Here is a 13,418-nt window from a genome sequence, read left to right on the forward strand (position 1 = left end):
TTGTCACTTAATTTCTCCGATTCTAACCTCTAAATTATTTACTATTGAAATCTAACTATAAAAAATTAATACCAACTAATAATATAAGCCCAAATTAATATGCAAAACTTGGAAATACATCCAACTTAACCTGAAGCCCACGTGAAAGGTCAATTAATTTGAAAATATTAAGTCCAATATAAGATAAGAAAACCCCATTATTAATCATTCCAGCCCAAAATCCAAAGCATAAAAATTTTACCCAGAGTTGAACATAAGGTCACGACTGTAATTTTCACCAACCCTCATGAAAACCCAAAAGCAACACATAAATAACTAGATGAAGACCCTCAAGTGCGGCTACCTTTACTAAGAGGAAAGGAAAAAAAATTCTGCAGCATCTTACCTAACCAAAACCGAGACCCTCATGTGGCTATGTACAAAGACAAAGCTGGGTTGATTCGGTGGCATTAGGAAGAAAAAAACTCAACTTGGATGTTGGGTCAGAGGAAGGCTGTACACAACAGTGGTGCTCAGTGCGTTGGGATGGTGTGGTTGTCATGAAAATCAGTGGCTATGGGTGGTTGGTGATTCCTGGACATCGACTATGGTTGTGGCAACCTTGCAGGAGAGAGATACATGTGTGTATTTATAGAGGTGATTGGAAAACCCTAGATGAGAAGAGAAAGGAGGATAGATGTGTATGAGAGACGTGCATGGCATTTGGGTTCTCACAGACTTGGGTGTGGAAGCTTTGGCTTTTTCCTAAATTTTGGGTCTCCACTCAACTTCTAAAAATAAACCAATTTGTTTAAAAACTTTCTTGGCCCATAAAAGGATTTTTAACCTAATCATCAAACTTAAAAAAAAAATAAAAAATCATAATTCACCCAAAATAGAGATTTTAGCCCCGTAGTCTATTTTTAAAATATATATATATATATATTTGAAAACTTAAATGAGCTTTTTGCACATATAAATCCAAAAAAAAAAAAAAATGAAAACAGACTGGTATTGGACCCAGGTGTTACAATAATTTTAAGGTTAGGTGAGATCATCATGGAAACATTTCAAGAGTTGGGGACGTCCAAAGTATGAACAACTTTGGGCAATCTTTGGTTGTCCAGTTGCAACTGGGACAATGCATCGTGCTTCGACTGATCCAACCCCAGACTCTGACAATGAGCAGTTGCTCGATGAGGAGATGCTAACTTATGGCTGGCCAGTTACTGATAATGATGCTGGGCCATTGGCACATGTTCCCGAACAGCCATCAACACCCTTCTCCGCCTCCTATGCTAGCAGATATAGCAGACGCCAAAGGGGAGGTCCCACGATGGACGAAGGGCTTCAAGCGCAAATGACTGAGACAATTGAGGAGATTCGCCGTAGTTCAGAAACTAGGTGGTAGGCTGCGATGGAGGTGATGGAGTCTAGCAAATCCAAGAAGCGCAGTAAAGGGGAGCATAGCATGGAGTCTGATGGAGCGTTTGATCTCCAAATGCATTGATGAAGGTTTTGGAAGAGGTACAACCTCCCTTGTTGACTGAGCAATTTAACAAGGCCTTCGACCGATTGTTGCTGACAAAAGTTCAAAAGTCGTTTGTGTCTATCTCGAAGGATTGCAGAAGTAAGTGGGCTTGAAGTTTGAAATGCTCAGCCAAGTAATGGAAGCATTTTCCAGGGGGCCATATGCTGAATTGGGTTATTTTATGGTTATCACTCGAAGGGATAACCAATTTTCCAAGTTTACCTTTATCATTTTAGTTACATTAGTTCATTTCAGTATCACATTTGATGTTATTCCCTTTGATGTTATTTATGTTAACATTTGAGCTTCGGGTAATAGACTATTTAAAATGTCACGTTTAACGAGTTTATGCATTCTAAACTAATATATTGCTTTTTCCTAAGTCCATATTTCCATAAATATCATTGTATAATGGTGCGGACCCTTTTACTCAGTTTTTAACCCCCAAAGCATTCTTATATTCAGAATGGACAATGATTGTAATTCAGAGGAAGCATTATCCATGGTGATGACCAGCGAGCTAGACACATCAGCCTCTTCAAGTAGATCTCATAACAGCGACCTAGACAAGATCATGGTGACATTAAATTTGAGTGGAGATGAAGTGGCAATTCAGGATTCTCAAATAATTCAGATGATGTGGATGGCAGCTCAATTTCCAAGAGGTCGGGTTCGAATTCCCCAACCCAATATTGGTTTACGGGGAGAACAATATATTCAAGGAATATTGAATGGAAACCCCCGGAATTGCTGTGACATGTTTCGAATGGAAGTTTCAACATTTCATCATGTATGCAACCTATTACAACACGCATTAATTATGGACCCTACAGAGCAGACCTTAGTGGAGGAATCGGTAGGCATCTTTTGCCTTGTTGTTGGCCATGTAGAAAGTCAACGCATCGTTGGGGACTGGTTCCAACATTCAAGTGAAACTATTAATCGCCATGTAAAGACAATGATGCAGGCGCTACATCAACTAGGGAGAAGTGTGATTAGACCAACACACACAAAGGGTGTCCATCCTTACATTGGGTGAAACCCCCACTGTTTTCCATGGTTTCGGTAATGATTTTCCTAAAGTGCACGAAAAATTTTAAAATGGGTTATATTTTTTCCATTGCTTTAAATATATATATTTTGATTGGGTGTGTTATATGATAATGGTTTTGTAGAAATTTCTTGGTGCTATGGATGGAACAACGATTTCAGCTGCTGCACCAGCTCGTCTAAGCAATGCATATAGAAATCGATATAATCAAATTGCACAAAAATGTTTGTACTTAGGTGACTTGATATGAAGTTCACGTATGTGTATACTGGCTGGGAGGGAACAGCCCATGATGCACGAGTTTTCTTGGATGCCTTGAGCCAAGGTCAGAATAGTTTTCCATGGCCCCCGCAAGGTAAAATTTATGTTCACAATACATTGGCCAATTTCGACTGGCATTGTTTGTGCGTGTTTATTTTTCCACAATTATTTAATTTTCTTCATTTATTTTGTCAAAATGTGTTTAGGATATTATTATCTTGTCGATTCCTCATTTCCATGCATTGAGAAGTTTATGTCGCCGTATCCACGAGAGGGGTATCATCAGTCTGATTGTGTTAGTGGACATAATTTTCGAGGGTATAGAGAGTATTTCAATTTTTTTCATTCATCATTGCGCAACATTATTGAATGCACATTTGCGTTATTGAAAAACTAGTTTCAAATATTGAACTCAATGCCTCAATATGGCATCACCATTCAAAAAATCCACACTAGTTTTGACCCTTATAATATCACCAATTCAAAAATCGCCAACCAAAGTTTTTGCGGTCGGCAGACGTTTGCAACTTAGAGGGAATGCCACAATAACATAAAGGCCTTCGTGCCAAAATTATGTCATCTTATGCCCTCTTAGGATATGAACTGTTTATGGATACACCGCTACTACTTTCCATATTTCTTGCAAAAAATGTAAAAACATAAAGTAAACACACAACAGACTTCCTTATCTAGAAATTAGGGTGTATACATGAAATAAATACTAGTTTGCTGACCGATTGCAAGAAATGACGTCAAATAGAACTAATTGTTAGCTCAATTAGTAATTAAAATAAGATGTTTGACTTTGTAATAATTATATTTCTCATGATTAGTTACTAGGATGGTGAATAAAATAATAGATCATATATACACATGAAAATCCCATGCTCAAATGACAATTTGAGCAAGTACAATTCCATCGTAATACCTCAATTCTTAAATTTATGAAACAACAACAAACAGTGACATATAAACCCACAACAACCATAATCAACTCAATAGCCAATTGTCAGCCAACATATAAACCCAAAACAGCCAACCAACCACCCCAGACAGTCACATAACTCCAAAACCGCAACACAACACTTTAATAGTCACATGATGCCCCCAAATAGCCAACAAATCCACCAAAACGGCAAGTCAAACATTCACAATTCACACAAGTCCAACACAAATAGCCCACCAAGAATTTATACCATTTACATATTCTACCATACAAATAGATGCTAATTCATCTTCAATGAACAAATCATGTTATGAAATTAACAGTGGCTGACGAGATTAACACTATAGAAAAATACCTAATTCCGTGCAGCCAATACAATGAACTCACCAGTGAGAAGTTCTCCAAGAATGATTTCAATGCTTTTGGCAGCTGAAGGTTGACAATTTATGGGACTATGTTAGACACGGTTCAAAACCAAAATAAATGGTGTCTGTGGAAGTGAGGACCCGAGGGGTTATCGAGTGGACATTGTGTGACAGATAGCAGTTGATTGAAAGAGGGAAACAAATTACCAATAGAGATAGCAAGGGTATTTACAGGTGTGGAGCTCGTGCACCAAGGAGAGGGAGAAACAGAGAGGCGTTGGCAACTGGCCCATTGACTACGGTATCAGCACCCTATGTTCAAGAAGAAGGAATTAGATCTCAGGGAAGAGAAGGCTAGGGTGGTTAACGACGAGTGATTGAAAGAGAGGTTACCGTTGTTCAATACCGTTTCGGTGAGGAGGCACGACAACAACGAGAATGGAGAATGACCAGCGAAGGTGATCAGAATAGAGGGAGAGAGATTGAGATCTCAGAGAGAGAGAGAGAGAGAGAGAGAACGGTTGATGCAAAACTAAGGTAAAATGGAGATAGTTGGTGTAACACCCCCAGATTCCGTTTGGGATCGGACGGACATCTGAAGCATTGTAACATGCAATACAAGGTTACCTGCCCCTGTTCATGACATATAAGATGCAATGTTCCTAACATGCATATAGCATTATGCAATATTTGCAGCGGATAATTTTTCTTTTAGCAATACTTTGCACCAAACTTATAATATCTCAAATAGTTAAATCATAATCCAAGCATACTTAACAAAATAACATCCACGATTTCAGTAAGAGTCTTAGAAGACTGTAATCTCAAAAGCATGGGAGACCAGACTCCATATTTGCATTACCAAAATACACTATTGAGGAAGTTTGTCGAGTAACTCGTGTAACTCGACCATTAAAGGGAAAGAAGTGTAGAAGTGTGTCTTGTACGACTCTAGACTTCTGGAGGGGGAAGATATGAGCTTTAATGACTCTTGATTAGAGGTGGCTATGTGACATAAAGTGGAGAATAGTGAGGGGAAAGGACTACCTGCAGAAGCTGTGAGGTATGGAGATTGAAGAGGTGGGTTTCTCTGTCACATCAAGCCATTAATGGGTGCATCCAAGGGTAGTGGATAGTCTGCCATGTGGGGGAGGAAACTTCTTCAAGAAGCTTTGCCAAGGTGGGCAAATTCGTTGGCCTTGGTGGACCTCAATCAAGTGGGCTTCAATTTGGGGTTTAAAGGGGGTTCGGTTAGGGTTTGAGATGCTATCAATCCCAAATCCAATTTTTCTTGGCCCAATCAAACTTCCAAGGTTTAAGAGGTTGGATAATGATATCATAACAAGAATTTGAGAAGTTAATAGCATGTGGAAGTGATTTAATCAAGTGATTAAACACAATGCTAGAAATTGGATCAAAAAGGATTTGAAGACCAATTTAGGGTTTGGGGAAACCGTTTAGGGTTTCAGTTTCAACCAAGTTTTTGGGGTTTCAATTGGATTCTAACCATTTAGAGTTTCACTAGGGTTGAAACCCTCTTTGATCTGGCTCAATTTGGTTGATCAAATAAAAAAAATTTTGCTTAAGTGGCATGATCTCACACCTTGATTTCCTTCACAAATCCATTTAATGGTTCCTCTTTGTACCAAGTGTCTAATTCTATTCACTATGTATGGCTAAGGTCTTGCCAAGTTTCCAAATAAAACTTCTCTAACCTGATTTGGACATTCCACATTGTGATTTTGAAAACACTACACTTAGTACTCTTATCAAGGTTATTATTCACTCAAAAAAATACTTATTAACTTAGTATTGAAAAATCATAAATATTCATATTAACCTACAATGAAAATCATTTACCAGAACTCAACCCCAAAATGCCCCTAAAAATAAATTCACAGTTTTGACCAGGTGTTTCGTCCGAAATTTTGAAAATGGGTTATTGCACCATAAAATCCTAAATAATCAACTTTGCCTAGTGGTGTAGACCATAATGTAATCTGACACTTTTAACTACTTCAAGTAATTAAAATCGCATTTCTGGCACCATAGTGAGTGATAACACTGACTATGTTGACAGACTAAAACCTTTGTGATTAGTCGATTCATGAAAACTTACAGATTTTTCATGAGGTTTCTAAAGTCTATAGAAATTCCACCATTGAATTTCTAGCGGGCTGTTACAGTTGGTATATAAGCTAAAATGGAGATAGAAACAAATAAGGGTTTAGAACTTACCGATTGTCGACTTCGATGGAAGGCATTTAGGAAAAAATCCAGCTTTCTGAGTTCCTCAGTGAAGACGTTGCAACAAAGACAGGGAGGAAGGGGGATGGGAAAGGGAAAGTTGTGAAATCGCACATCAGCCTCGAGACCTGAAGAGTGGTAGGGCCACCACAATCCTTCTCTTATCCCAAAGATGAAATTTTTTCATCTCAACTTTACTTCCAAACACATCTATATGGGACCCACAAACTTTTTTTAAAACCAAACTCAAAAATTTCAACTCATAGATTTTAACACTTCACAAAAATCTCATCTCATCTCTACCCCCAAACCTACCCTTAGTGTGTGTGTTGAACTCCCATGTTGTGTTGCGTGAGTGCTTTTTTTATGTAAAAGCCAAAGACAAAATTGCATTTCCTCTCGTTGTTCTGTCAAAAACTGAAATAACCCATACCACTACTTGCATGCGGGGTCCACGTTCAAAAGCAGGAAAGGAAAATTGTCTTCAACTCATGCGTCCAAATGTGCCCAGGCAAGAAAAACGATGTGCCCCGCATTTTTTGTTTCTTTTAACCGAAAGACAATTGCTCCTTGCCTTTTATTTTTCATGTGGCCATGTTTCCACCATGTGGTCCCTTGTGTTCAAAAACTTTGTCCCCATGTGGTTCTTCTTCCCATGTGATTTCTTTTATTTATTCCATGCATGGGATCCCGTATAAGCATAAAGAATACACCTAGCATCAATTCTTTTCAATGGCCACATGTTTTGCTTCTGTAAATGCGCCCATGCTGTCCAAACATTTGTATAAAGGTCACAGTTAGAAGTAGGAGCTCACCAAGTCATTATTTAAAAGTAGTAAAAACAAGAAAAAGAAATAACACACAGATAGAAAATCAAAAGTATATTAAAACGAAGAATAGAATCTCATAGTTATGTATATGAGGAAATATTGCTCAATTAAAACACAAGTTATAAAATTAAGCATAAAACTTAACATTAACCAATTTAAATCACAAACTCAGATTTATGCTTCTTAACCATTTTTCCATCTGAAACCAAATAATAATATCATTAAAGGAATTGAAATATATTGATGGGCACCAAGATGGACCTAGTCTTAAAGATCCTTTGCAAGTTCCAGATGGGTTAATTACATGATCAAGAGTTAAGAAGATCAAGGAAGTAATGTAAGGATTGTTGCAATCCACTTGGGACGAGTCTAGCAACATTCAAGATGGGCTTGAGAGGAGGAGATCCAGTTTTCATCCTTATGATACAAGACATGACTTGGGCCTATTGTTATTAAAGGCCTTGGACTTGTTTATTTCATTTAAAGGGCTTATTTTATTAGTCATAGGAATTAATCTAGAATAATTGGGCTTGGGAATGTCTAGCCCACACATATGTTTTATGTTTTATGAACTCGGGTTTCCAGAGAAGTTTTTAAGGCTTATTTTGGGAAGAATTAACTTTTCAACTAGGGTTTCTAGGGGGAAGGCCATGTATTTCACCCAAAGGTATTTTTGGAAAGAATGGGCCTTATAGGGTTAGGTTTTGGGAAGGGTTATTTAAACCTCTTGTAGCCTCATTTTAAACAATTTATGAGATTTGTTGAATTTTATTCATTGTGAGTTGAGTTTATCTCCTCTTGTTCTTGAATGAACTTTTGAACTTATCAAAGGTAAATCACAATCTTTGTGGCATTCCTCCTTTGTAATCTGGGTTCTTTAGACTGGTTTTTCAATGAGTCTAGATTTTCTATAATCTACCTTCCTTAAACGAGTTTCTCAATAGGTCAAGGTTTTCCATTTGGCTTTCTTGGGTGAGTTTTCAAATTGACTATGGGTTTAAGGAATTCCATTCCCACGGGTTCATATTATTTGGTATTAGAGACAGGTTTTGTCAACGGGTCTAGATTTTCATATAATCTATGTTCTTTAAACGAGTTTCTCAACTAATATAATCTATGGTCCTGTTTTTTCAAACGAATAACAACATCGTAGTGAATGAGGGGTCCTTCTCTCTGAGTAAGGTTTTCTCTCTGCTTGTTTCAGAGTTTTGTCTCTCAACTTGAGGCTGTGGAGTTTTGTGCATGCATGGCTACGGACAGGTTGACATCTTTATGGGAGGGTCTCAAACTCTCGGATGTGGAAGAGCAGGTGGTTGTTTTATCTGATCATTCCATACAAGAAGCGTCATTGAAGGGGAAACACTGTCTTCTGTCTTTGATCTCTTCAGATAAACCTATCAACACAGAAGCTTTCAAAACAACAATGGCGATGGTTTGGAGGTTGAAGGGGTGGGTGGAGTTCCTAGTGGTTGGTGACAATTCTTTTCTTATTGAATTCTAGTTGTTGACAGATAGAGAAAAAGTCCTGCAAGGTCGACCATGGACCTTTGACAGATATTTGGTTGCTTTGCAAGAAGTTGATGGCAGCCTCCCTATCAATGCCATTTCTTTTACACGAGCCATTCTGGGTGCAACTTCATAATATGCCCCTTGCAGGTATGAATCAGGAATATGGCAAGCTTATTACTTCTGCAATTGGGGAGGTTCTTGCTGTGGAAGTTAAAGAGGATGGCACGGGTTGGGGCAGGAGTCTTCGAGTTAAAGTCTGTGTTAAGATCTTTGAACCATTGATTCTTGGTAGATGGGTGCAAAGTGGTGAACAGAGGATTTGGATTGCTTTCAAATATGAAAGGTTGCAAAATTTCTGCTTCAAATGTGGAGTCCTCAAACACAAAGGTAAAAACTGTCCTCTTATGCATAGAGATGATAGTGAAGAGCTGCAATTTGGTCCATGGTCAAGGGCTACCTCAATCAAAAGTAGACTGGCTGATGTGAAAAAATATGGTGGTGAAGGTGGTGGTTCTGATCAGTCACGGGAGGAGGAAGGTGGTGGGGCTTCTGTTGGGCAGGAAAATGGAGGTCATTCTAAGGAGCCGTTACAAAAGGAGCTTTCACTCAAGGCAGTTACTTCTAATAAAGGAGACGTTACTTTCATGCAGCAGGCCTGTCCCTCTCTAGTAACTGAAGGCAGCAATGATTCAATTTTAAAGAACAATCAAGCTGAGTTATTGGTGCCTATGGAGATGGTTACACATGGACCTGAAGCTGGTGCTGATCTTTTTACCTTTAGCTCCCCATCACAATCTTCTTTAATGAAAAGCAAATCCACCTGGAAAAGGAAGGCACGTGGGGGACCAGGTAAGGATTTTATTTTTGATCCAAATTTACAAGTTAAGGGTGACAAAAAAAGAGCTTTGAGGTCTAATTCTATTATGCATGTGTCTTCTCTTCATGAGAAGAAACAAAAGACAACTGTGGAGTCATTTGTTGATAATATGGTGGTGGCTGCCTCGCAGCCCCACCAAGCCTTATGAGTTACATAAGTTGGAACTGTCGAGGGTTTGGGAACCCTCGAACAGTTCACGAGTTGCACCACCTGGTGTGCTCTAAGTGCCCAAACTTTGTTTTTTTAATGGAAACAAAGTGTAACAGGAATAAGGTGGAAAGTATTAGAAATAAACTTGGCTACCAACACAGTTTTGTTATTGAGAGCAGGGGTTTAAGTGGTGGGATTTGTTTCTTGTGGAAAGATCAAGTGGAGGTGGAGTTATTGACTTATACACAGCATCATATCTCATTAAAGGTGTCTGATGAGGGTGAACAAAGTCCTTATTTACTAACAGGATTTTATGGATTTCCTGATGCTGCTCGAAGGGCTGCTAGTTGGGAGCTTCTCAGGGCCATAAAGCCTTCTGTTAATTTGCCCTGGATTTGTATAGGGGATTTTAATGAAATCATCCATAGTTATGAAAAATTTGGTGCAGCAGACAGGCCTTTCAGAATGATGGAGGATTTCAGAACTGCAATGGAAGATTGTGCTTTGAGGGAAGTTCCATTCCAAGGTGATTTCTTCACGTGGAGTAATAAAAGGGAAGGGAATTCTTTTACTAAAGAAAAACTGGATAGGGCATTGGGTAATCAAGCTTGGTTTGATTTTTTTCCTGAATGCTCTATATCAACTCTTGCAGCTCAATGCTCAGATCATGCACCTATTCTCCTTTTATTGAGTAGTGAAAATTTAACTAGAGCTTCTGGTTCAAGGCCATTCAGATATGAAGCCAGATGGTTTTTAAGGGATGGCTGTGAGGAAGTGATTAAAAGAGCATGGGGCAACACATTACTTCAGCATTCAAGGATAAAAGAATCTATGCAAGGCTTGAAAAGATGCAGTGAGGAACTGTCCCAATGGCGTAAGACTACTAGCCAAAGTACTAAGCATGTGATACAGTCCAAAAGAAACCAAATTAAACAGTTGCAAAGTACTAATAGAGGAGACAGAAATTCAGAGATTTATCAACTCAAGAGGGAAGTTGACACATTAATGGAAAAAGAGGACTTAAGATGGAAGCAAAGGGCAAAGCAACAGTGGCTGAAAGAGGGGGACAGAAATACTAAATTTTTTCACAAATGTGCTTCCCAACGAAGGAAAGTCAACTCTATCAAAAGAATAACAGATGATGAGGGGCGTATAATTGAAAATCCATAGGAATTGGGCTCTTTATTTCATTCTTTTTTCAGTCATCTATTTACTTCCTCCGTGCCAGCCAACTTTGAAGAATGCCTCCAGAATATACAACCTATGGTTACTCAAGAAATGAATGCAATTCTTACAAAAGGGATCTCTACTGAAGAAATTGAAAGGGCTGTATTTAATATGAATGGTCTTGGTTCTCCAAGACCAGATGGTTTTCCTGCCATCTTTTACCAAAATCATTGGGGTGTGATTGGTCCTGATATATGTTCAACTGTCAAGAATGCCTTTCTAGTTGCTAAATGGCCGATGGACTTCAATGCAACTTATATTGTTCTCATCCCCAAAGTAAAAAATCCTTCAAGAGTAACTGAGTTTAGGCCTATAAGCCTATGTAATGTCATATACAAGATCTTGGCTAAGGTTCTGGCTAACAGGCTTAAACTATTCTTACCTCAGTTGATCTCTAACACTCAAAGTGCCTTTGTTCCCAACAGGTTGATAACTGATAATGTAGTGGTGGCTTTTGAAGCTATGCACTCTATGCAAACTCAGATCAGAGGAAAAGAAGGGTTCATGGCATTAAAGTTGGATATGAGCAAAGCATATGATAGGATTGAATGGTCATTTCTTCAAGCTGTCATGTTAAGGATGGGATTTGACTCTAAATGGGTTGATGTTATTCTAAAATGTGTATCTACCGTGTCTTATTCTGTTCTTTTAAATGGAATTCCTCAAAGCTCCTTTACTCCTTCTCGGGGAATAAGGCAAGGAGACCCTTTGTCTCCTTACCTTTTTATTATTTGTGCTGAATCTCTAAGTAGAATGATCCAACATGCTGAAGGGATTGGTGCTATTACAGGTATTCCATTGGGAAGAAATCAGGTGAGAATAAGCCATCTGTTCTTTGCAGATGACTGTCTTCTTTTCTATAAAGCAAACCCATTGGAATGGTCCAGGTTATCTCATCTTCTTGACACCTATGAGCTGGCAAGTGGTCAAAGACTTAATAAGGAAAAAACATCAATTCTATTTAGCAGAAATACTAAAGATGAAGTTCGAGATCTAATCATTCAAGTGGCAGGAATTCAATCCTCTCTACCTTATGACAAATACTTAGGCCTTCCTGTGGAAATTGGAAGATCCAAAACCAAGGCCTTTAGAAGTATTATTGACAAAGTTAGAGGGAGGATTAGTAACTGGAAATTGAAGTTTTTATCTCAGGCTAGCAAAGAGACCCTTATCAAGTCTATTATCCAAGCTATCCCTACTTATTACATGGGTGTATTTAAGATTCCTAAGTCTCTTCTACTAGAAATTGGTAGATTGACTCAACAATTCTGGTGGGGTCAGAAAGCTGAGGAGAGAAAGATGCATTGGTGTCACTGGGATAAGATGATTAAGGCCAAAGCAGTGGGGGGTTTAGGATTCAGAGATCTTGAACATTTTAATCATGCAATGTTGGCTAAACAAGGATGGAGATTACTTCATTTCCCTCACTCTCTTGCAGCAAAAGTTCTCTCATCTAAATATTATCCTGATGGCCAGTTCCTACATGCTACAATTCCAAGGAATTCATCCCTTGTATGGAGGAGTCTTATGGCTGCTAAACCATTGTTAGAAGAAGGCTTATTTTGGCGTATTGGTAATGGAGCAGGCACTAAGATATGGCACCATAAATGGCTGCCTATTCCAACTTCTTTTAAAGTCCAAAGTCCTATTTCTTGTTTTGATCCTGAGGAATCTGTTTCTGCACTTATTGACCATGAAGCCAAAACCTGGAAGTCTGACTTAATTGATCAAATTTTTCTACAGAGTGGAGCTGAAATAATTAGACAGATTCCTATAAGTTTATGTAACAGTCCTGATAAAGTTATATGGAGATGTACTTCTAATGGAATTTTCTCTGTTAGAAGTGCATATCATCTTCAACTTGAGCTTCATCAGAGAGCTAAAGGCCAGCATTCTCAAACTCTTGTTGATAGTGAAAATTGGAACAAGCTTTGGAGGATTAAAGTTCCAAATGCAAAGAAGTTATTTTTGTGGAAAGCATGCCATAATAGTCTTCCTACAAAACTAAACCTTTTTAAGAGAAAGGTTGTAAATGAACCTTGGTGTCCTATCTGCAATCATCATGAAGAATCTGTGGAACATGTCTTATGGGAGTGCGAGGCAGCTAGGGATGTGTGGTGCCTTTGCTCATCAAAACTGCAGAAACAATGTTTGAATCAGATTTCTTTCAGGAGCTTGCTGATGCATATGTTGCAGGATCTTGAAGATGAAGTCTTAATGGAAGTTGCTGTTATGGCATGGAAAATTTGGAGAAGAAGGAATGATTTGGTTTTTAACCAAACTTTTTCCTCCCCTCAACTGATTGTAAGACAGGCTTATCAGAAAATTGATGATCTCAATGCTCTTCTCTCTCAACAGACAACTAATCCTACAATCATACCTCAGTCGATTCAATGGAATGCTCCACCTCTTGATGTGTACAAGATCAACTGGGATTCTACAGTG

At 38.5% G+C, this 13,418-nt stretch overlaps 1 protein-coding gene across 1 annotated transcript; it reads left to right on the forward strand.

Annotated features, from left to right (window-relative positions):
* Positions 1–9,842: 9,842 nt before the first annotated feature.
* On the forward strand, positions 9,843–10,916 carry LOC122289227. Its single transcript, XM_043096204.1, has one exon. The coding sequence runs from the start codon at positions 9,843–9,845 to the stop codon at positions 10,914–10,916; it is 1,074 nt and encodes a 357-aa protein (XP_042952138.1).
* The last annotated feature ends 2,502 nt before the right edge of the window (positions 10,917–13,418 follow it).

The sequence above is a fragment of the Carya illinoinensis genome, chromosome 12 (genome assembly GCF_018687715.1).
Source record: "Carya illinoinensis cultivar Pawnee chromosome 12, C.illinoinensisPawnee_v1, whole genome shotgun sequence".
Taxonomy (NCBI): Eukaryota; Viridiplantae; Streptophyta; class Magnoliopsida; order Fagales; family Juglandaceae; genus Carya; species Carya illinoinensis.

What these genes read in the sequence shown, in the direction of transcription:
- LOC122289227 (XM_043096204.1), top strand. Translation starts at nt 9,843, where the DNA reads ATGGAAACAAAGTGTAACAGGAATAAGGTGGAAAGTATTAGAAATAAA.